The following is a 23913-nucleotide window of genomic DNA, read 5'->3' as shown; positions in this document are numbered from 1 at the left end:
GATTGGGTTTAGGTTAGTCGTGTCACCGATTCCGGCTAAACTGTGTACATAGGTACCTATTTCCGACATGGGCGTGATAGAGTAGTCGGTAAAAATAATGCTGAGAAACCGTTATTATTATCTCAACCGACGGAATTCGATTTAGGTTTTCGTGATTGAGAGTGAGTGATGGGTTTCGACGTTTAGCTACAAGACATGCTGGACATTATGTTTTAGAGATTAAACTAATAAACAAATGGCCAAATATTCCAAAATAATATTAAGTCGATATTAAGATATTCAAATTATTGCTCAGAATAGTTAAATTTGTCTGTGGCATTTAAAATTTAAGATGCAAGTTCATGTAATTCCAGCTTAATATTCATCACATTTCCGATTGAAATATTATTAGTCATAATAAATAATTATTATTGTAGATTTCTTATCTTGTTCATGCCTACGTAGAGACTAGGGATGTGTCACTAACGATATTTCTAGAGGAAAGTATCCGGGAAATAACACAGCTGTATTTAGGTAGGTACCTATCTACGGGAGAAACTATATTTTATTTAAAATCAATTTAAAATCGAATATTTGCACAGACGATTGATTTATTTGAAACGTATTACTTGACATTTGAATATTGGAGTGGTAAACTATAATTTTTTGAATCACCAAACGTTTATAATTTGTGCAAAATGTATTTGTTATTCGAATACAATACTGTGTATAAGTTAAACAATATTGTATGAACAATATTATATAAAAAAGTTGTAAATTTCCCTGAAAGTGTCCAGGCTTGTGAATATTCCAGGAAATATTCACATCATTACTATACCAGCTGCGTACTATTGTAGGGGTTAATTAAAAAACAGTGTTTGAAATAAAATACATATTTTAATACGTAGTTTTACATGTGACAGACAAATATTTTATTTGTCGGACATTTAATTCTATCACATCTATATACAGTATTTGAAACTCACTAATAATGTTTACTGCAACTGTTGTATAGGTATACAATAGCCTAAATTATATAGTAAGTGCCAAGAAGACGTAGTTTTAAACGGTTCAATATGAATGCATATATTTTTTAAGTATTAATATTGTATCTTCATCGACATTAAATTAATGAATAACAACAAAAAATGCATTTGTTTAAAATAAAAATTATACGATAATGAATAACGATTAATTGTAAAAAAAAAAACATATTATTTAAATTGACAATTATAATAATAATATTATATCGAATTACTTACGCTCTCTTGTGTTAAGAATAGGAACTTATTATATACTAAAAGGGATACAGATAGCGTATACATTATAATGTATAACATTATGTACTTACATAATATTTTTCGGTCATAGTTTATTTTAGATTCTGAGTGATGATAATAATATGAATGTGTATTGTTTCTAAAACGATGGTTTTATTATGAATATTACCTAATTTTTTTGCGAGCCCTTCTCCGGAACATTGAATGCTCAAAAAGTTTTATGACACACTTGTATGGATAGGAAATCGCTTATCGGCCTATCGGCTAAGATCAAAGTGTAGGATAGGAAATCGAGATTATAGAATCTATAGTATAGATGGAACCTAAAGAAGATCATTTTTCTTAATAGTTTCTTTAAGCGTAAGGAAGAGCCATACCGACCCAAATTTCTATTTAGCTGCAGTTGGAAATGTTTATTCATATTATTATGGTACATTATTAAGATAACCGAAATATTATCATAAGGCTGAAATAAACTGGGAATAATCTGTATAAGAACGTCTAACAACTAAGGTAAGTAGGTACCTACATTAAAATGTTGAAGTGGACAAAAAAGTATTTAAGTTTCATAACAATAATATTATACCTCGATTTTTACGAATTTATGGTTTGGATATTTTTTAAATAAATTATTCAATTAAATAATTCAATATCATTATCTTATAGATATAGGTAGGTACCGTTGAGTGTTGGCTTGTTAAAGATACGGATTAGCGTATGTCGAGAATAGTTGGTTTGACCGTTAAAATGTTACTCTTCCAAATTAAACAAAACTCTATCCAATTAATGAATGACTAAATTATTGAGTCATCTCAAAATGTGTCTACCCACCTTATATGTTTGATGAAAAAATGACTGATACTTTTTAATTTAAATACTACGACTTAACTATTAAAATATGTCAAACACACAACCGTGGGATTTATTTACGATGTCTGAGGTGTTGTAAGTTCCTGTGTGCATCTTTTTTTTTTTTTGAAATTTGAAAAAAAAACGTTGTCCACAATATGTACAGTTGTTTGTATACAAGTAAAATAAATGCAAGCAATTGAACATAGATTTTAAAATATTATAAAAAAATATTGATATCCCCAGGACACCACAATTGTATAACTTAATATTAAATAACTACTGCTTGCAGTAGCAATACAGTTTCGGGTGAGACACTGGTTATCAAAGAGTGGTCGAAATCCCGAGTGTTAGACTACTTGATCTAGTTTTGAACTTATGTTTTTAAAATAAATGAAAATGTATTAGCGATGTGAAACTGTCAAGTTATAGAAAGTAATTTATTAGAATATAATATTGTCTCATTCTAATTTATTGTGTTATAAGATAATAATTATTAATTTATACAATATTATTATTACATTATTATCCATAATATAATAATTGAATGCAATTATTCCATGGACGAGAGGTCTCTCGGTCTCTCTCTCTCAAATTACATTTTCTTTAAGATTTGAAGAGAAACAGAGCTATAATACATTTTATATAAATTGCTTTGTCTTCTACAGGCAACACAGTATTTTCACAGGCTCACAGCTATTAAATTAAAAAGACTGCAGCCATTTTGCGTCACTATGGTAGCGCTGAGTTATTAATTATAACATTTACCTGTAATTCTAAAACAAACGATAATTAACATTAAATAGATACCTATACTAAGGATATATAATATAATAATTGATAATATATTATTACGCATTTATCTTTATAACAAAGTATACAATTTTAAAACAATAACTTAAAAGTAGCTACAAATATAAATACAGATATCTGACCACAATATTTGTTCATAGATGTTTGAAATTGTGAAATTTGTGTAAAATATTCTGAAGAATGGCTAGTTCTAGTATAGGTATTATAATATTATTTATTTATAATAAATTACTGACGTAGATTTGTTACTTCTTAGGTATATAGTGTATAATATAATGTATAATATAATATACACTGTATATTATATTATTAACGAAATTTGATCCATACTCCATAGTGGTATAGTGGGGAGAAGTCCTCTTGGAATAATTCCTCGAGTGATTGTAATATTAAATTTTGTTTTGTACATAATAAATTAATAAACTAGTAGTTGGATTACGTCTCATCAGTTTTATAATATTGTTAAACGCAATTTGTAAAAAACGTGTACGATCGCCTCATGCCGAGATCGGAGTACCTAAGCGTAATAACAACGAACGATTTGTGTGTATATTTAATATAACACGACGCACATCCAAAGACTGAGCATTCTAAAACTTCATTGTTTATCCAGTCATCCAGATCAATATAATATATTTCACGAGTAGACAGAGTGCACTATGATAATAGATTGACACACGACCACACAAGTTTCTGCAGGTAATACATAATGGTCGTGTTCAATAAGCACTAACCACCAGCAGGTCTCTCAAAATGTATAAATGTACACTACTAAAATATGTCAATTTACCTTCGAAGATCGACCCTGCTACTTCATAATAATATGTCAAAATGTGACACACGCACCAATCGAAATAAAATATAATGAAAATAATTATTTTCAATATGAATTCACAAGAGTAATGATTTTTCACTGTCTGCAGTCTAGAACTTTAAACTAATGGGAAGGTGTGTTATCGAACATTTTTATTGAAGTATTTTATATTTTACACTCTTGGATCGGAAAAAAATTTCAAAAATAAATTGATATGACTACCAACGTAAAATCGCGCTGTGTGTTGAGTTGGATTCTCTCTCATCTTTATTTTTCTCAATGTCATGTAAATATTTAATATTTTACTTTCTAATCTTCTTGATGTCACGGTTTGTTCTTTATTTTGAAACTGTTCATCCTATAACATAATACAAAATATATACAGCTTACATGCGATAATATACTTTAACAGTATATAATTTATATAACTCATGAGCAAACTTTTGATTCTTTTTCTAAACCAACTATTCACAGTGATTAACATCAATTATATTATGAAATACATCATAATATTATGTGTATGAGTTTTCAATATATTTAGGTGCTTATAAAATCTTCAGCGTTTTTGAATAATACCTATTGTTATTTTTAATTACATATCCTATATGCTTGAACACTAACCATAACCATGACTGAAGTTAAAAACACTGAACAATTATATTAATGGTTATTGGCATTTTACTATTACAGTTTACTTACATAAAACAAAAGTATTAATACAACTATTGTGTTATAAGTCATAACATTACAGTTTATCGAATAATTATACACAAATAGCTGTTAAAGGTTGTTAATTTTCTTTATACAGATACGTAATAAAATAATAATAGTTATTTGTATAATTATAACTTTAAACCGAAAAGATATTAAAATATAATATATATATTATTCTAACATTCCATTACTCAAAATCAGTTCAACATCTATACAATGTTCTACAAAAATAAAAAGTTCAAGCATAATTATTTTTTATTCTGATTAATTAAATTTTAAATAAAGGTATTTTTCTTTTACGAGCACGTCTTATAATTTTACAATTTTACTTAGATCATTTAAAAACCATTAGTTCGTGTAATTTTCCACATCGTAATCATTGCTTAAAGATCTTAATATGACTTAGACTCATGAATACGAAATTAAAAATACCTACTAAATAATATTTAACCAGGTGTAAGCAATTAAGTTTATAAACAAATATTATTATGATATGATATAAATATATACGTTAGGTCTGACATTTATACTGGTGATACAGAGATATAAACACACAAATTAATGATAATTAAATATAATAAAAAATTTCATTTTGTCTTTAAAATTTTATCGAAATAGTGACTAATGATATTTATTTCATCAAGATAATTTAAACAGATAATATTATATTGTATAATTAAAAACTATCATAGAAAATTAGCATTTGTTATAATAACATATTATATCATGTCAATAATTTACACATTTATATATAAAAACACCCCAAGAAACTCGAATCTGCTCCTAAGTATGTTTCAAGTGTATCCAGATTGTCGTCAATGAGTGGGTCATTGAATGGATAAGTTAAATTTGAATTCAATGATAAAATATCATTGTATACGAAAAACGGTTCTGAGCGGAAATGGTTATTCAGTCAAAAATATTTTATATTAGTATTATTAATAATACGGTAGCCGTTAAGTTGTATTAATATTATTTGTATTTACAATACTTTTTTATTATAATAATAAAATTCAGAATTTTTAAGTACGCATGAATAATATTATTTAAATATAACATAAAACTAAAATCGTTTTTCTTCATTTATATATTTAATTTCATCCAAATTTGAGCATAAAACAACTATAAAAAAAATTCAACTTTATTTTATAATTTGACTTTATAGAAGACATTTTTCTTTTAATAATTTAGATAGACAAGCCATTGAAGAATCTTCTATTAAATTTTAAAATCTTAGATTTTAAAAGAAACATTTTTATGAATTTATAACTTAAAATAATTTGCACAATCATGTATTTGCACCTATTGATTTTTTGAGTATTTTTATAGAGAAACAAACATTTTATGTGCATTAATCGAAAACAACTAAAATAAGTTGTTCTAACTCTTCCACGAACGCTGTGACTACAACTAATTATGTTGGTTATCATTTTAATCAACAATATCAAATATGTCACTATCGAACGAAAACGGTCGAATATGTCAATTTGTAACCACAACCACCGATGAACGGAATTACATTGTGCAGGGTTATGTAGGTTATTTTGCGGTCACAAACAACATGGTTCCATTGCATGTCAAATTATCTACGGTTATAACTAGTAACATAATATAATATATATAATATAGATGGCTACCTACCAAAGAATTAATTAAATCATAATATATAAAATGCTTCTGAATAGGTATAAGCAAAATTTAAAATCACGCAATCGTGTTTCACGTTTATGTCTGATCGGTAAAAAAACTAAAAACAATTTAATAAACTGTACCTACATTTTATGGATTGTAACTATATTTTATTTTTTTTTTTTATTGTTAATGATATTTTAATATAGTATAAATTTTTATATCTGGACTATTATAATATTAACTAAAGATTATAATTATTACCTGTATAAAAAAAAAAGTGGACAAGTAGGAACAATCATTGTTGGGAATTTTATTATAATGGATGTATTATATTATAATTCAATGATACATCATTGCATATGAAAAACAATTCTGAGTGATGACGTTGTGTCATCCTAGCATAAGTACTTAATATTAAAAAACGACAATAATAAAAATTTCTCAAGGCTATAAATTGCAGTTCAAAAAAAGTCAAAATATTTCGAAAATATTACCGTTCATGGGAAATTATTATATAAATATTTGATGAATATTTCAAGTGTTTGGCTATCAGTTTTTGAGTGACACCAAAAAAATAAAATAGATTTTTTCAATAATTAGGTTTGTGTAAAAATTAAAATTGTATTTTGTTATTCCAGACGTATTCGAAAACTACTTAGAATTTTCAACTTTGACTTCTCAAAAGTATCATCTAGATTCATTTTTCTATCAGGAAAAATGCTGATGTTTGGAGTACCCCAAATGTTGATGACTAACAGAAAAAAACACACATCGTTGTAAATACAATACATTCATTAATCATTTGCTACGCTCAGAATCTAAAAGTAATAATAATAATATTGGAAATAGACAATAATATCATAATACACGGAAAATTGCTTGATTTTAATATTTAGATTATCTACGTTAATGTGAGGGAATAACAAGTATTAGAAATGTATACGAATGTTAAATTGATGGACTGATGTCAATGAATTTGGTGTTGTAATCGACTGTAAAAGATGGTCAGAAATCTGTTCTGTATAATAATTTCAAACGTTGGTATCGCTTTCACATATCATTTAGTTTTTGGTAGAGAATGGAACATATAAGGACCTTGACCTTAGGAACCATTTTGAGATCTAACCCGAGTATTGGGCATTCCTTGAAGTTGGCAGTGGGGTCCTTGGTGATTCCATTGATGTCCTTGGGCATTTGGAGTCATAGTTATCTGTTTCGGTCTTTGGTGCATTCATCTGTCATTAGGTGATCTTTGCCAGATATTGACGCATCGAGACTAGTGATGGCAATCATGGTTGCGCGTGTACCCAGGGTATTAATCATAGTATTGTTATTGACAGGATAGTTTGTCGTGTTTGTGGAATGAACAATGTGAAAATCGATAAAATATAATAAACATACATTTATACGTATCTCTTTGTTTTTTGAAAATCTTTCTTGGTATTATAATATTAACGTACCTACATTCCAAAATAATTACAACCTAATTGTTTTAAACAAACATTTTTTTCTTTTATCAAATTTAATAAACTATGATTCTTTGTAGCTATGTCATATTATTATTTCCAGATTTTTATAATATTATAAAATAAAAGGTTTGTTTTAAACTATTTTTACTGTTTGTGCAGTGACATTTAACATTTTTAGTAAACACATGGAAAACTTTCATTTTGACCACTTTAGAAAAGTATACACTTTATGGAATTTCTATTTGAAGACATAACTTTTACATAAAATGTTATGAATACGTTTATGCTCCAAAAAAAAAAATTCTTATATTATAAGTACTAAGTAGGTACATTTAAAAACATAAATTAATGGTCTACAATTGACAACTACCAGTCTCCAAATTTATTGAGAGGATCGCCTCCTAATCATAATAAAGAGTGGTTCATCGATCTACATTCAGTAACGGAAATTAATTTAAATCTAATAAGATATTTTATGAATACTGGTGACGACTGCCGTTGGTCTTTAAAATATTTTAGATCAGTCGTTATTAATAGTCTGTTGCTCGTCTAATAGCTAAGCGACGCGCAAAAGGGTTGTTAGAGCGAGAAGATTCCGTTTTCTATGTAGGCTGGTGGTGTGTTATTATTAAGATTATATTATTAAACATTGAAAATATTCATAGCACACTATGCGCAAGAGATTTTTCGTTTATGTCATAAAAGCATGAAGCATAAAAAAAATTGAATATTCTGGTGATCGAAACGTGTTTAGGTGGAAAACCATTATTATATAATTTTCATACGACCTCTGTATTATTATTATTCGTCAATATACTTTGATGAGTCTAAACACCGTTATGAATATAATATCAGGGGTATATTATAAAATATATTTTTAAATCGAATGTACCATTATATATTGGATATTTTATTTTGTTCTGAACAATAAAATATTATTGAATAGAATTCACTAGTGATTTTAACTTCTAACACTTGTGCGGTAATAATATTATTGTCGATACAATCCGTCGACGTTTGTCCAGCTAACTAAAGTTCTTCAATGCTTCATTCCACGTAGGGTTGCATACTTCCATGTGAATACAAGTAAAAAAATTTGGGCAGTCATAATATGTTCAAACATATTATTATGTCATTGCATTATCTCAATCGTAATATGCATGTTTTATGGACTCCCTGTTGTAAGTCTTGTCGGTAGTACAACCATATTCCTCAACTCATTGGGATTCATATTGCCATAAATTACAATTATATCAAGTAAATCAATGAATTTTTCTCACATTTTCTTATATTAAGTTCCCACGATTTGATTTCAATAGGTATAATTTTATAATTTACAGATCCTGCGTTTTTACAGGTAAGCGCGGTCTTAGTACATCGATTATTAAACACTTATAGTATTCTAATCATTATTGTTGTATCACTTTATAATATTTATATTTTCAGTTATTATTGATCAGACACTATACAAAATCAATAGTTGAATCCCACACCGACCAACAGAATACAATATTATCAATATTATTAATTAGCATTTTAATTTTAAACAAAGCAATATTTTTCACTGACCAAATGTCAGACATAATATATAATTGTGTGATATATAGTGTTTTTACGTATAAACTACTTTTTAAATGTTCACAGAAAAATTCATTTTAACAGTTTTATTTACGATGGAGTGTATCGTAGTAGGACGTATTGGTCTTACCTACTCTTTAAGTACATTGTTCCATTGATGTGTAATCCGAGAACTTGGATAGCTGTACTTTCTGATGGGACTTTCTGGTCAGCAAATGATCTGATGTTTAATAAGAATTTTCCCACTCAAGTTACTTAAATTTGCAACGATGGCCGATGCTAAATCAAGATCAAAATTAACATGCTGCTGAGACCAAATCAGAAAGAAGAAATTACGTCAAAATCTATATAAATATTTTATTAAAAAAGACTTAATTCGAAGATCGCAGATATTAAAAAAATTAGACAAATATTGTATTTTGTATAATAACCAATAATCATATCAAAATATATGGATATGATGATGGTGGGAAGATTTATAACGTTTAAAATAAGCTTTCAAAATCTATTAAGATACTAAGTATTTATATTATATTATTAAGTTCGTATTAAAATGTAATGGTTATTTTGGCCAAACTACAAACTGTAAGAAAAATGAAAATAGTACGGTTGAGAAATAATAATTGTATACTATATTATGATGTAATAAAATATATACGTTTAAACACCGATAATCAATAAATCTATTATTATTAATTAGTCATAAATCATAATACTGTTCGATGTCCGAGAACACAGTAAAATATAGTTTTAAATAAAACCATATAATGAATATTGGTATGGTAAAAAGTTGTAAATAATTTCTTCGCTATTAAATAGATTAATATTATTTTAATAAAATGTGTATAAATCAAGTTTTATTTTTTCAATGTCAGTGTATTGAGCCGAGATAATTATAAAAAAAATATATCTAGATAAGATAAATAATACAATAATTTGAATTTTATCTAGATTACGTTAAATACCTAGGTACTGAATTATATTTTTCATAATATTTTTTTAATTAAAAAACGACATATAAACGTTATATAAAAACAAATAAAATATTTTAAACGAATTACGCCGCATACATTAAATTTATGAATAGTCAAGTGTAATCAAATCTTTGTAATATGTTAAGAAATATGTGTCATGGTATTTCTTAAAGTCTTTCAAACAATTTCATATGTCTAGTAATTTAAAGGTGCCACATATCACGCTTAATGCGTAGAATCAAAAACATAAAGGGAAATTCATAATGTTAAATAAAACCATTAGTTAGATGAATATTTATAAACGTTCATAATTATTTCAAATAATTAAAATATAAAATTTCCAATAACAAATAAATATTTTTATCAATATTGTGTTGTTACTTTCTTAAGGGTATTTACCAGTTTATTTAGTAAGTTTACAGAAAGATTTTCAGTATGAGAATGAAAAATAAATCCTATACATTCAAAAAAAAAAAAAAAAAAAAACAAGGAATAGATTTAACTCTCATAAAAGTTTCTTACACTTTGAGTGTTAAATCTATTCCTCGTTGTTTTTTTTTTTTAAATATATATTATTGTCTATTACTAGTCAAATTTTCATGTAAAACAATATTTGTAGGTTTTAATTTTACAGTTTATTAAACATGATTGTTTCATTATTATTATTTTATAACCAAATTTCAGTCCACGAACTACGAATATAATAGTCTAAAATATGCTCTTGTAAATAGATGTATAATATTAGTAAATAAGTATAATGTTGATGGGTAGCTATAAATGTGTTTAATACCTATTTCAATTTTTTATTTTCGGAAACTGTCAACTAATCTTGTGTGATAGATGTATCATATTAGTGAATAAGTAAATATTGATCTCTCTCTGATATAACTATTAATGACTAATGTTAAACTCTTAATTTCTTGATTTGAGTATAATATATAATATAGTTATACTATAATCGTGTGTAAAAATTATATGCTGTTAAATTAATCTATATTGTAATTGGAAAACCACTCTTCTAAATAAAATAAAAAATAAAAATAACCATTAACTGAATAATACACATATTATAATAGTTATAAATTGTGGCATGGTGCATGAATATTATAGGTACTGACTTCATTGTCCTATTCAATACAATATGAACACGGTATAATAATTGATTAATGTCACTGAAATGAAATATTACAGTATTATTATACTAAATTTATTCGTTTACCGATAAACCATAGTCCATAAAACCATCCGGATTGAGCAATCACACGTGTACCGCAATTGCCTATACAATGCGCCGGCCAACAGATGTAAAAATATAATATACCTACAGGAACCTAGGATACTACCCCACAGTGACGCCGATACTATGGTTATATATGTGACGATTATCATAGGTAAATTTAAGGGATGGAACCTTTGGTCAGGGTGGCTGGTAGGCACACTTCTATAATATTATAGAACTTTGTCAAAGGTATTTCAGATGACATCAGTGCCACTTGTACCCCCAATACTACCACCATCAATACTTGTAAGTCGATTCTATAATGTGTGTGTGTGTGTGTGTGTGATGTCCGTTTAAGGTTCATGTAACATGACGGTTTTGAGCGATGGCTATACCGTCTTTCGTATCGAATTACTCGAGTGTATTCAAAACGTATATATTTGAATGAGTAAATAAAGAAGACATTTTGAAAAACGTAAATTTAAATCGATCTAAAAATGTTGACTGCTGTCAATGAACTACTTAACTATACTGGTTTAAATTTAAACGCTCAATATGTTAGATGAGTCGCCTTGAATATTTCATTCATCTCCGAACCACCGAAGTATGAATGTATAATATTATTACGATATTGCACATTTTATTTTTATACGAATATAATTACACAGAATGATTGTTATTAGAATGTAAACACTCTTTTTTCAAATAGTGTTAACGTTTTCAGAAATTTGTTTTTTTTTTTAGATAATAGTTATCTGTAGAATCATTACAGTATTTGACCCACGTGCTTTGAAAATATACTCGATAAAACCATCCACAAACGAGAAAACGCTCTAATCAATGTTACTATTTTTTTTTTTTTTACTTTGCCTTTTATTATTCACAAATTTTAACCAGGCGCCGACCCCTTGCGACCACCATTGTCCGGGTGACGTCAACAGCTCTACTCCGCAACACGCTTATTTTCCGTGCACCGATAACGAATATTATTCGCCGAAATTATTACATAATATTATACTAATATTATGTAGTTCTCCGCATCCGGGTCATTTGATGAGTTTTTGATTAATTGCGATTTACGAGCAAGTATATTCAGTGTATATTATAATGACAGTTGTGAACGTTTCTGTATATTTTATTTACATCGTTCCGGTATTAATGAAACGCAAACGCAAACACAAATATTATTTATACCCCGAAAATCAATTGTTGTAATTGTACGGTGGCTATTTAACGGACTACTAAATAGTTTTGATTCATGTTTAATGATCAAAAAAAGAAACAAGCATTGTGGAAAATGATTGGTATTCATTTTTTTTTTAAAATAATTTTTAACGTATGTTTTTTTGATAAGCTATTGATAGTCATTTTAACGTACCTAACTCGAAAATCATTTTTATTACTGACATTGCAAACTTGATATCTAAAGGGCATTGTAAAATAACCATAATAATATTACTATTGTAATAAACTTTATTGAAGACGTTTTATAGCTCGCAAACTTTGTAAGAAGTTCGTGTTCATGTTGGCACCAACATGTCTGTGGATGTGTAGACGTATATTGTGTTGTTGCATATATAGTTTGTAAAATTAAAATTATGTTTTCAAAGTACTACTGACAATAGTATTGCCTGTGTCTAATGTCTAACGCATAATCACTCTAATACAATATGAATGAAATAACAAACAACCCACGTAAGTCAAACAACAAATAATACCTTTGAATAAATAAATATTAGATTTAACTTGAATATTATAATATATGATATCAAAGTTTTTGTAATTTATTATGTATGATTTGTGTGAATACCTATTATAGTGTAGGACAGAAATTAAACAATGCGACGTTTATCGTTTTTTATTTTTTTTTTTTTTTTTACTGATATTTGCATAGCAGTAAAAATAAAAGCAGAAATACAATACATAATCTAATAGGGTTCCCGTTAAAACCGTTAAAAACAAACAGTGAAAATAAAAATCACGAATTGTTATACCTAACAGAGAAATGAAACCAAAGCACGGTATGAGTGGAATTGTTTTGGAAACCTAGGGTCATTATATCTCTGCAGTGCACGGGAGTAGTAGCTGAAGTAATTGTTATAACAGTGATAGCAATAATTGCTACCTAGTGAAAAGCGTGAAAATAATACTAATACAATAATTTGTAATTAACGTGCATGATGTATTGGTGAACAACTGTTACTTATAACCTAACCTATATATAGGTAGAGAAATTATAATTAATTCATCAATGTAATTTTGTACTTTTGAGTCGGAGATACCGTGGATTATAATAATTAAAGTAAGCAGTCGATTCATTATCGAATTCATAGCCATCCGTAGTCCAAGTCGTATATTATATCCATTTTGTATCAGTTATAATATCCAAATCAAAACATGTTGACGTGCTAACATTTATACTTTTTAAAATTGTGTAATAAAATATGGAGCTCAATCGTACAAAGAATTCTTTGTTAACAAAAATGACAAAAGAACAATAATTTATTAAAATACTATAGTTGTTATTTATACAATACGTTTGCCAAAAAAATATATAAAATACTCTACCTATAAATTGTGGACGTAATAAATACGAATATAAATCCAAATTTGTTATAGTACATAATAACATCACATTGCATCACTCCACAAAATTAATATTTTAGCTCAATAATAATCTTATTAAAGGCATTTCGCATTAGATAGTTTCCAAACCGTCAACATTGTATTCGTAGGCAGTTCACGTTATTCTTCGTCCAGTCAGTTAAATTAAATGCAATGTGGGTCGTGTACAGAAAATTAATTGTTCTGCATCATCTACTCCGTCAACTATAATAGATAACACAGTACACGATAATTATTCCGAAACTATTGATGGTATTCAAATTTTAATAAATTACACTGAACCGGTGGAAGTAGGAATTTAGTATTATCTACGACAGAACATTTAGATTTGTAGGCTAAATTTGAAAATTGATTCGACAATGGAACTTTTTTCTATTTCAAGATAAAACGCAAGTTAATATGAGAGGTTAATTTTGGCAATCAAAATATATAATATTAATTTATATCTCAAAATAATAACAAATTAACAAACAAAAACAAATATGAAACAAAATACCATTAAACTCATTTGAAATAATTGTCGTCTTTTTCGGCCAAACGACGTGTTTCGTGAAAAAAATTAAACTATTTCTATAACGTTAGACAAATATAAAACGGACTTGCAATATTTTACCTTGTTATTTAATATGTACCTCAAATTTTGTACCTGACAATTACGTCAAAATATAGACGTATTTGAGACATTATGCATTTATGTTAAAGTACGTATTAAACTGATGAATGAAGACGTTTTGGAATCACTTATAACCTATAGATGCATAGATAGGTCGTACAAATAAACGTAGAATGAGGAACCTTAGATTTCCTATTTCATTGCATCAATAGATTACTAAACTCAAGTCACCCAACAATGTGGAAATGTATTCAAACATTTCAAAAGGAACAGAGCTTGAAGAAAATTGAGATAAAACAGCATCTTAGTGGCTATGATCTAACCTACCAGAAAGTACCAATGGAGAATATTTAAACAATTATTATGTTTAAATTTTAAAATATAATTTCAATGATGATAACGAAAATAGAGATAAACCAGAATACCTAAGCCCCCCCAAACTTAGCCGTAGCCGTAGCCTTGTATTCCGTATTAATATAAGACGTAACCAAAAGTTTATGTTTAGTTCGGACCGTGGTATAGATTTCAGTGTCTGGTTGTGCAGGGGATACGCGCGTGATATTTGCGCTCAGCACTTTTGGGGATTTCCACTTTATCGCCCGCTGGACGGAAAAAGGACGCTTTCCAACGCTTCAACCGCTATCGAAAACTAAACATTCAGTGCAGTCGTGACAAAAAATATATTACTGTTTTTCCGTATTTTTGTTAAGTTTTTTCTAATATATTTGAAAAATACCTACTTGTTATTTAACTCTCCAGAAACGATCCAATTTAATACCAGAATCCACCCTCAAAGTTGAAATTTGAAGCTTATTTATTACTTCTAAAGGTAATGACAGACGAAAAAAAACTTATCACATTTATTATAAAACAAATACATTCATTGCTTTGCTTAGAATCAAAAATATTTTTAACAAATACAATTATTATATAGAATTAAAAAGATAAGATTTACAATTATATCGAGTTTATTATACTTATTAAATATTTACTTAATTAAAAAAAAAATAAAACCCCTTTGTTAGACCTTACTCACTTAGAAATTTATCACTTCGCTCGAATCTAAAATTCTTATGCACATTTAAATAATTAGATGTGACACGCCCGCATGACTATATTTGTAAACTTGTGTTCAGTGGACCCAATAAAATTGTTAGTTTAATAATAAGGTGAATTGACCTATTATCAAACTTTAAGTTATTAATATTATTATTTACATTTTCAAATATTATTTTTTGTTCATTTTCAATATTATTAATTACATTAATTTAATTTTTAAATTGTATTTTATAATATGATAGTAGGTAGTAGGTACAACAAATTGGAACTAATTGAACACACATTTGCCGTGTCGTATACCAACGTTTATAATATAACGGCTACATCCTGCGCAAGTGTGGCATCCTACACAAACATTATAATATTTTAATATTACATATATTAATTAAATGAAAGTGAATAATTAATTAATTATTTGATGATTACCGACCTACCTAAATTTAAATAAAATTTTATTTTAATTTTTTAATTACCCACAAACTTGTTTAAAATTCTAAGGCGTACTTGGTATCTATATTTATTATTAATATAATAAAATAAGTTGAAGATTATTTGTAAGTAATTAAAAATTAATATATAAATCTTGTTAATAAATTCATTTTCTGTTTATAAGAAAATCTAAAACATCCGTCACCTCTTTGTAGTAGGTATAAATAATAATTTTATTAGGTGTTCATCATGCTCTGTTTTAATTAAAGTACCTTACAATAGTCGTAAATTATTAAAGGAAGGTGACAGTAAGTTTACATTTTTCAGATGAATAAAGCTAATTTTATATAGGTACATATAAAAATTAAACAAATAAACAAAAAAAATTCTAATAATAGTAGTAATATAGTAAGACCATATTATATTGTGTGTTCTAACTGCTAGTACAAAAATGCTTACAAAATATTTTTACCTTAACCTTGTATTGTCATACATATTTTTTATCCCAAATATTATATTATGTTAATTAATAATATCATTGTATAACCTATTTTTCAAACAAACAATAATTACTTAATACGTAATTTAAGTCGGTTAGCAGTGTTAGCACGAAATTATTGTAATAATATTGTTTTTATTATTTTAATTTTGAAATTGAATCTTTATCATATTATTATTTATCACCTATTTGTTGCACGTACCTACTCGTTACATTAAACTATTCAACTATAGGTAGGTAATTAACATCTGATAGGTTCATAAAAACTGTAGCTACAGCTATAATAATAGTTAACAATGATTTAGAGCGACGATAAAAATCCTCCGGAGCAGCACCGAGAGGTAGTAAAAGAGTTCAGAACTGATACTTCTAAGTAGGTAATAGACAAGAACTGTGTATAACAAAAATCGGCTTGCAAACATATCGCATTGATGTAGGCTGTCTTGACGACAAAATACAATACTCTATCTATATAATTAACTTACCGTACTACACCTACATAATATGTGTGTCTCAGTCACCGAAAAGCGCCCTCTATGTTTCCACTCTCGGTGTGCAATCACTTCTTGTCTATAAGTATGGTTAAGGCTCTACATAAAATGGGTTTTCTATGCCACCATTTTGCGACTCATTTGTCAATGATAAAATGATAAAACAAAGGGGGGAAATTCATATTCACATAACATTATTAGTCGCAAAATGGCGGCGTAGCACACCTAGTATATTATATTCTGTGCTAGTATTTATAGTGCCTTAGTATGGTCTATGGGGCTAGACGCTAGCAGATTATAATAATATCAAGACCGCGTGGTATCAGGTATACGTGGTACCACCACAGTACCACGTATACCTATTATAGCTATCTGTGTAATATCATATTATCATATCCAACGGGTAATGAACAATCGTCGCCGTAATATTTGTTCGTCTATATAGCTGGTACTTATACTTATCAAAACAAGCAATAACAACTTAATAAGTAGAGGTACGTAGTTTAAGTCGTAATGTTGTAACCGTGTTTAACCTCGTTCTCCTACTTTAATTGATTATGTTACTTTAACCAAATTACAAATTAGATTTTTTTTATCTTATATTATATTTAAGTTATGTATATTTTGCAAAATGTAAATACCAAATACTGTATTGTATTTTAATTTTTAAATCGAATCTTTATCATAACTATCTATTTTTTTCACATTGTACGCGCGTACTTGTTGCATTCAATTATTATAGGTAGGTAAATGGTAATTGACATATATTCTGATAAGTTCGTAAAAACAGCATAGCTATAACAGATTATAATAATATCAAGACCGCGCGGTATCAGGTATGCCTATTATGTACCACGCGTATACCTATTATAGTTATCTGTGTAATATTATATCATATCCGACGGGTAATGAACAACCGTCGTCGTGATGTTTATCCGTCTGTACAACACTACTTAACGCTTGCGCCGAACGCCGCCTCACTTGGCTTCGCTGGCTGGCTCGCGGCTTGTAGCCTGTTCAGTGTCCCGTTGACCATGTGCTCCTTCGGTTATGCCAACGAATCGCGAATGATAATTTATTTTGTAATCGCCAAACTGTTCGTATAGTTTGTCAATCGGATCACATATACGTACGTCGGTGTATGAAATATTGATGTGACATAATATAATTCACTCAATGGTAACACGTTGAATTTTATAATATTATACGATTTTTCTATTTTTGTGTGAGCGCGAGCGCGAATTGTTTCAATCCGTGTAAAAATAAAAACTAAAAATGAATGTGTAGGTACAGTTTAAAAAAATATCAACTAAAAAACATTTTCCCCCTATTTTCTTATCGTTCGACATAATATTATTCACAGTCATGCAAAAGCATTTAATAAGTATATATAATAAGTACTACTTTTCTGTCGCTTTCGTATGGGTTTTAAACAACGTTTTTTATTAATCCAACGATTCAGTGTCAAATAATATTTTAAGACGCTGTCGCCCATATTATATGATACGTTTAAAGTTTGATTCGTTTAAAACATCGCGGCATCGTGACTACTGAACCGTTACAGTTCACTTTTCATTAATTTTTGATCTGACATAAATTGTTTACCGCCTTTGCAAGTTAGAAAGTACAAATTATATCATTATATATTATAATATACCTATCATATGATTATATCACATAAATAATCAAAATATTAAAATTTTATTTTGCATAAGATTAATATAATTGATTAGTTTAAATGGAGAATAAAAACATGAATATAATTTTATAATAAAGTAATATATTTTTAAACATAACTGCATTTATTATTCGTATTTTTTCACGTTCAATAGTTTTTAAACAGTACAATATTTGAATTAGTTGATAAAATGTGTATTGTTAATAATTCGTTGTTAGTTATATTTATATTTTTTTCACTATGTATTAAATTAGTTTATATGAATTGATGTTTTAAATTTTTTTTATGAAAAAAATGTTAGCTTGTATACCTTTTATCCATTGCATAGTATTATGTCTCATAGAGTACTAAATAATATATATTATGCATTATTAAATCCTGTAGTTTAAGATTACTTTTTAGAAGAGTACATTATAGGTATAATACCTACTTTATAATATAATATATATTTTACTAATTTTAGTTTGTTCAATAAAATATTTGATTTTGTGATTTTTATAATTATACGTTTTGCATAACATTTACAAATATTTACTTTTGAAAAATTATTTATGAAGTATAAAATTATAAATTCATAAAAAATTCTTGGAAATTTCAATGCTCTATGAATATAGGTAACTCAATTATATAATATTTACTCATTAATTACTCATAATGAAATATTCATAGAAAATATACAAATATGATTTTTCCAAAAGGAATATACATTAAAAAAAAACTATTTTGTTTTCAATTATAATAAATAATAATATATAATGTATACTTAACCAAAACATACATAAAAATATATATTTTAGAGTAAGGGGAATTAAATTACAGTTGATGAGTACATCAAATTTGTATTTAAATAATTAGGTAATAGTTATTTTTTTAAGTTCACAGTGTTAACTTTTTAAACCAATTGCCAATACCTCATTTAAAATACAGATATAACATTTCTAAAGAAATAAAAACTTTAGTTTGTGTTATTTGTGATGCGAAAAAAAATCAATGCTAATAGTATAAAGCGATTTTAAAATATACAATTTTAAAATATTTACATTCAACTTTATACTTAATAGCATACATAAGTATACATATTATGTTTAATTTGAAGTGTTGTTGGTATTTTTTAATCTGATGAAGTTTTAAATACTCCCCAAAAATAGTTTCGTTTTTAAACGTTTTTATTAAGTTATTTGTATTTTTATTTGTTCTAGTTGAAAATGATGAAGATTTGAAAATAAACAGTTATTTTCATTACAACCATAAGAGGACTTTAGACCATAAAACCATACATATACATTTCTTATTTTTATTATTCTTCGAATGTGAAATGTAAAATCAAAATGATTTTTTTTAAGTGTTCGTATACTAATGAACTTAACTATCTATGTCGGTTTCATTAAGTGATCAAAAGTGAATTAAAAAATATAATTTTTACTAACAAAGTATCATTATGAAGATATTTCTTAATTTTGGACTTCTCCTATTTTCTGTTATACCGTGTATCTTGATGTTGATTCAAAACCCAACTAAAATTCAAGGTTAGTAAAAATATTATATTTTTTTGAGCTTGTTTTTTTATTTTTTTTAGAATTCAATCGTATTAATACCTTTTTATTATATACATTTAAATACATTTGCTAGTTTGAACAAAATACTGGATATTCTATACAAAAATCGAATGGTTTTTTTTTTTTTATTTTAATAAAGATAAAGACTACACATTTTCTTAAAATGACTGTGATTAACAAAATAAATGTTATCTACTCAAACAACATGACTGTTGTGTTTGAATAGTGAAGTAATAAAACTTGTACTTACAACAAACTTTTTCTTTAAAAATTAATAATTGCAAGGTGGATGGTTTTGAATTATTTTATTAAAAATAATCTGTGCCCAATAATATTTTTTTCGTTTTTAGTAACCATAATATACACAAAAAAATGTATATTTGTTGAACGTTAGCTGCTAACTAACATTGTTTGATTTAATTATGTTTACTTTTTTAAATTATGATTGGTACATAATTTATGTCTTTATATCTTTAAATAGTCACTGAACATGTAGTCACTAAGTCCATAAAGTATCTAAGATAATAATTTTGATAAACTTATTTAAATTTAGGTACTTACCTACCTAAAATTTTGTCTCCGATTCAATTTATAAAATAATTATCTGTTTAATGTGTGTATATGGAATTATTTAAAATATTTTTTGTATTACTAGACAAAGCAACTAAAAGCATAGAGTAAATATAACGTGTAACAGTATTTTATATAGGTACTCCTAAGATAAGATAAATTTCATAATTGGATATTGGATCCATCTACTTTACAGGTTGGATGTCTATACAAACTGTTAATTATTTATCATACCTATTATTAAATGTAAACATATCATGCACTTATATAATAATACATAAGTGTATAATATGATTTTAAATTATCAAATTAATGATTTTTTTTTTAAATAAACAATTAAGTATTATGAATGTTGTGAACAGTTTTTTTCAGAATTTTAATTCACACTATACAGAATCTTACGTTGAGAAATCGTTCGTCCCTATATTCATAAAATTGTTATTTTATGAATATAAATATAAATATAAATATAACAGCTGGTGTAATTTAGAACATAATAAGTTTTGTATATATTCGATAGGTAGTTATATACTATTTTCCCTATTTCTACTAATTCTTAGGGTTCGTTAATTTTGTAGGAAATGATACTATAGTGATTCGGTTTTGGGGTAAAATTCCTCCACCGACCGATGACCACTATCAAAACGCCTATAAAATTAACTCTCGAAAATAAAACAAGGAAGTTTTTACACGATTCTATATCTCAAAAAATCTAAAGGGATAATACTTATCATCATCTAAGATTGATCTATGTATGTCACATAATACTATAATATAACTACTGTAATATATTTTTAATGCACAATTAGTAAAAAAAAGTTAGGGTTCATTGGTTATAAATACATTCAATAACAAAAAAAAAATAAGTGTTTGACATGTTTTAAAATTATGTCGTGTTGGAGGAAAATAATTGTTAATTATTTTGTCTTAGTTATAATAATTTAATATAATTACAATTTAAATTTAATCTTACTATAATCTAGAGAAATTACTGGCGTAATTGTTGTACTGAATGTACATTATTAAAGTTTTATAAATGTTTATAAGACAAGTTTTATCAGCTAAGTATAAAATAATTAGCTAGCATCATTAATTATCACGAGATTCAATTTCAAATTACAATACTGCTATTAAAGTGTTAACTCAAAAGTGTGTAAAAAGTCAAATAATTGTTTGGTATATTTTTTTTCTTGTCAATTAAGCAATTACGTACAAATTAAATTATAATACAATTATGTTAATCTAGTTAAATATTAATCCCCATGCAATTTATCTATCAAAACTTCTATCCAGGAAAACGTATGAATAATGGTTTTTTTAGTATCTATTATTTGTTTTATATTTTATTAGAGAAAATAATGCAACTAAGTAAATAATAATACTATGTTGAAGTAAATACATTTTTAAAATACTAATAATTTTTTATTATTATTTTTGATACGCGTTTATTAAAGTTATTTGTTGAGAAAAAAAAAATATGACTTTATGTAAGCTTTTTATCCGTAGACAATTTAGAACAATATTATATAATTCTTATTTATTTTGGAAGAGCCGAGAAAAAGTATTGGATACTAGAACTCGTTCAAATTATATGTAAAATATATGATAGGTATTAATCGATATATAATTTAATGCAACTATAAAGTTGCTGTAGTGGGACGTGTACAAAATTCAATATTCCAATAAACATAAATTTATAAATAAATTAAGAGTACTTAACACACTTTTATAGATTTATAATTTATATATAAGTCTTTTATACTTATTCTTATTGACTATATAATCATAAAATAGTCTTACTGCGTTCCAAACGTATCATGAACATATTCGATTCTATAGAATTCGATTATATTTATATATACCTATAAACTATCAAGAGTATGGCCAAGTTTTAATTTTTTTTATTATATAATTCAAGTACTTTAATAGGTAGGTATATGAGACACAAAAATATATTTAATACAAAAAAAAAAGAAATTGTTTTTATTTTTATAAAACTATATAAAGTTATTTAGTTTATTTAATGAACATTACATTTGTACCTATATCCCAGACAGCATTTTGTAATGATAATATTATAAGAGTATTATAATAACGTTATACTAATATTATTCGTTATTATAATGTTATAAAAATATTATTAAACAAATAATGGCTGTCTGGGATGGTTATAAAATTTTGAATTTTGAACATTATTATAATATAATTAATTTTTAAAGTTCAAAACTCAATGAATACATAATGGAAAATATTAATTTAACATTAAATATATAATATATGATATGGGACCTTTAAAATATTGGCTAAACCAATATTGTATGTAGGTAACGAAAATAATAATATGCTTTTTCGTTCAAGAACACGTTCATTTACACAAAAAAATAAAATTATTAAAATAATTTAATACTGCCTATCCGCCTATAATACGCGTATAGTACAAAAATATTTTGATGAAATCAGATTTTAGACAACTGAGTTAGAATAATGTAATTATAATAGAACCAAACTTGGACCAAATAACACACCTGTTGGTTGTTATTTGTTGAATAAACTGAAAATTTATTTTTGAATTTTAGTCTGTAATTCATTTAATTGTATTTATTTTACACACTAACATTATTTTTAATTTTTAATACACCAAATTTATACTAAATATTTTGAATATAATTGGGATTTATTTGTAGGTGTACCAAGGCCGAATCGCTATTTTACTTACCAACATATTATAATCGTATGGATAAGACTGGAAACCCATAATCCATAATATTAAAAATATTTTTATCATAAAAAAAAATGAAAGGAAAATGAAAATTAACAAATCAACAAAATATCCACTTGTGCTTTTTTTTTTTAGATTCTGAGTGAAACGATGAATGTAGTATTGATTTTACAATGATGTGTGTTTTTTTTTAATTTTTAATTTTTTTTTTTTGTGTCTGTTATTACCTTTTAGGACAGTAGAAGTGCTTCGATTTTCTTCAACAGTATCTTTTCTGATAGGAAAGTGAATCTAGGTGGTACTTTGGGGGGGGGGGGGGGGGTCAAAGTAAATTTTTCCAGTAGTTTCAAAGC

General features: G+C 26.5%; 1 protein-coding gene across 1 annotated transcript in view; it reads left to right on the top strand.

Moving 5' to 3' along the window:
* The first annotated feature begins 18043 nt into the window (after window positions 1-18043).
* Window positions 18044-23913, top strand: part of LOC107885307 (alkaline phosphatase, tissue-nonspecific isozyme-like) — a 58183-nt gene continuing 52313 nt past the window's right edge. Inside the window, exons 1-2 of the mRNA XM_029487996.1 lie at window positions 18044-18216; window positions 19915-20241. Coding sequence (XP_029343856.1) covers window positions 20154-20241 — 88 coding nt within the window. The 5' untranslated portion in view covers window positions 18044-18216; window positions 19915-20153. The remainder of the gene's footprint in view (window positions 18217-19914; window positions 20242-23913) is intronic.

Source organism: Acyrthosiphon pisum, chromosome A1, assembly GCF_005508785.2.
Source record: "Acyrthosiphon pisum isolate AL4f chromosome A1, pea_aphid_22Mar2018_4r6ur, whole genome shotgun sequence".
NCBI classification, from domain to species: domain Eukaryota; kingdom Metazoa; phylum Arthropoda; class Insecta; order Hemiptera; family Aphididae; genus Acyrthosiphon; species Acyrthosiphon pisum.
Note: the sequence above shows the minus strand (reverse complement) of the source record. Positions and strands in the feature narration are given on the sequence as shown.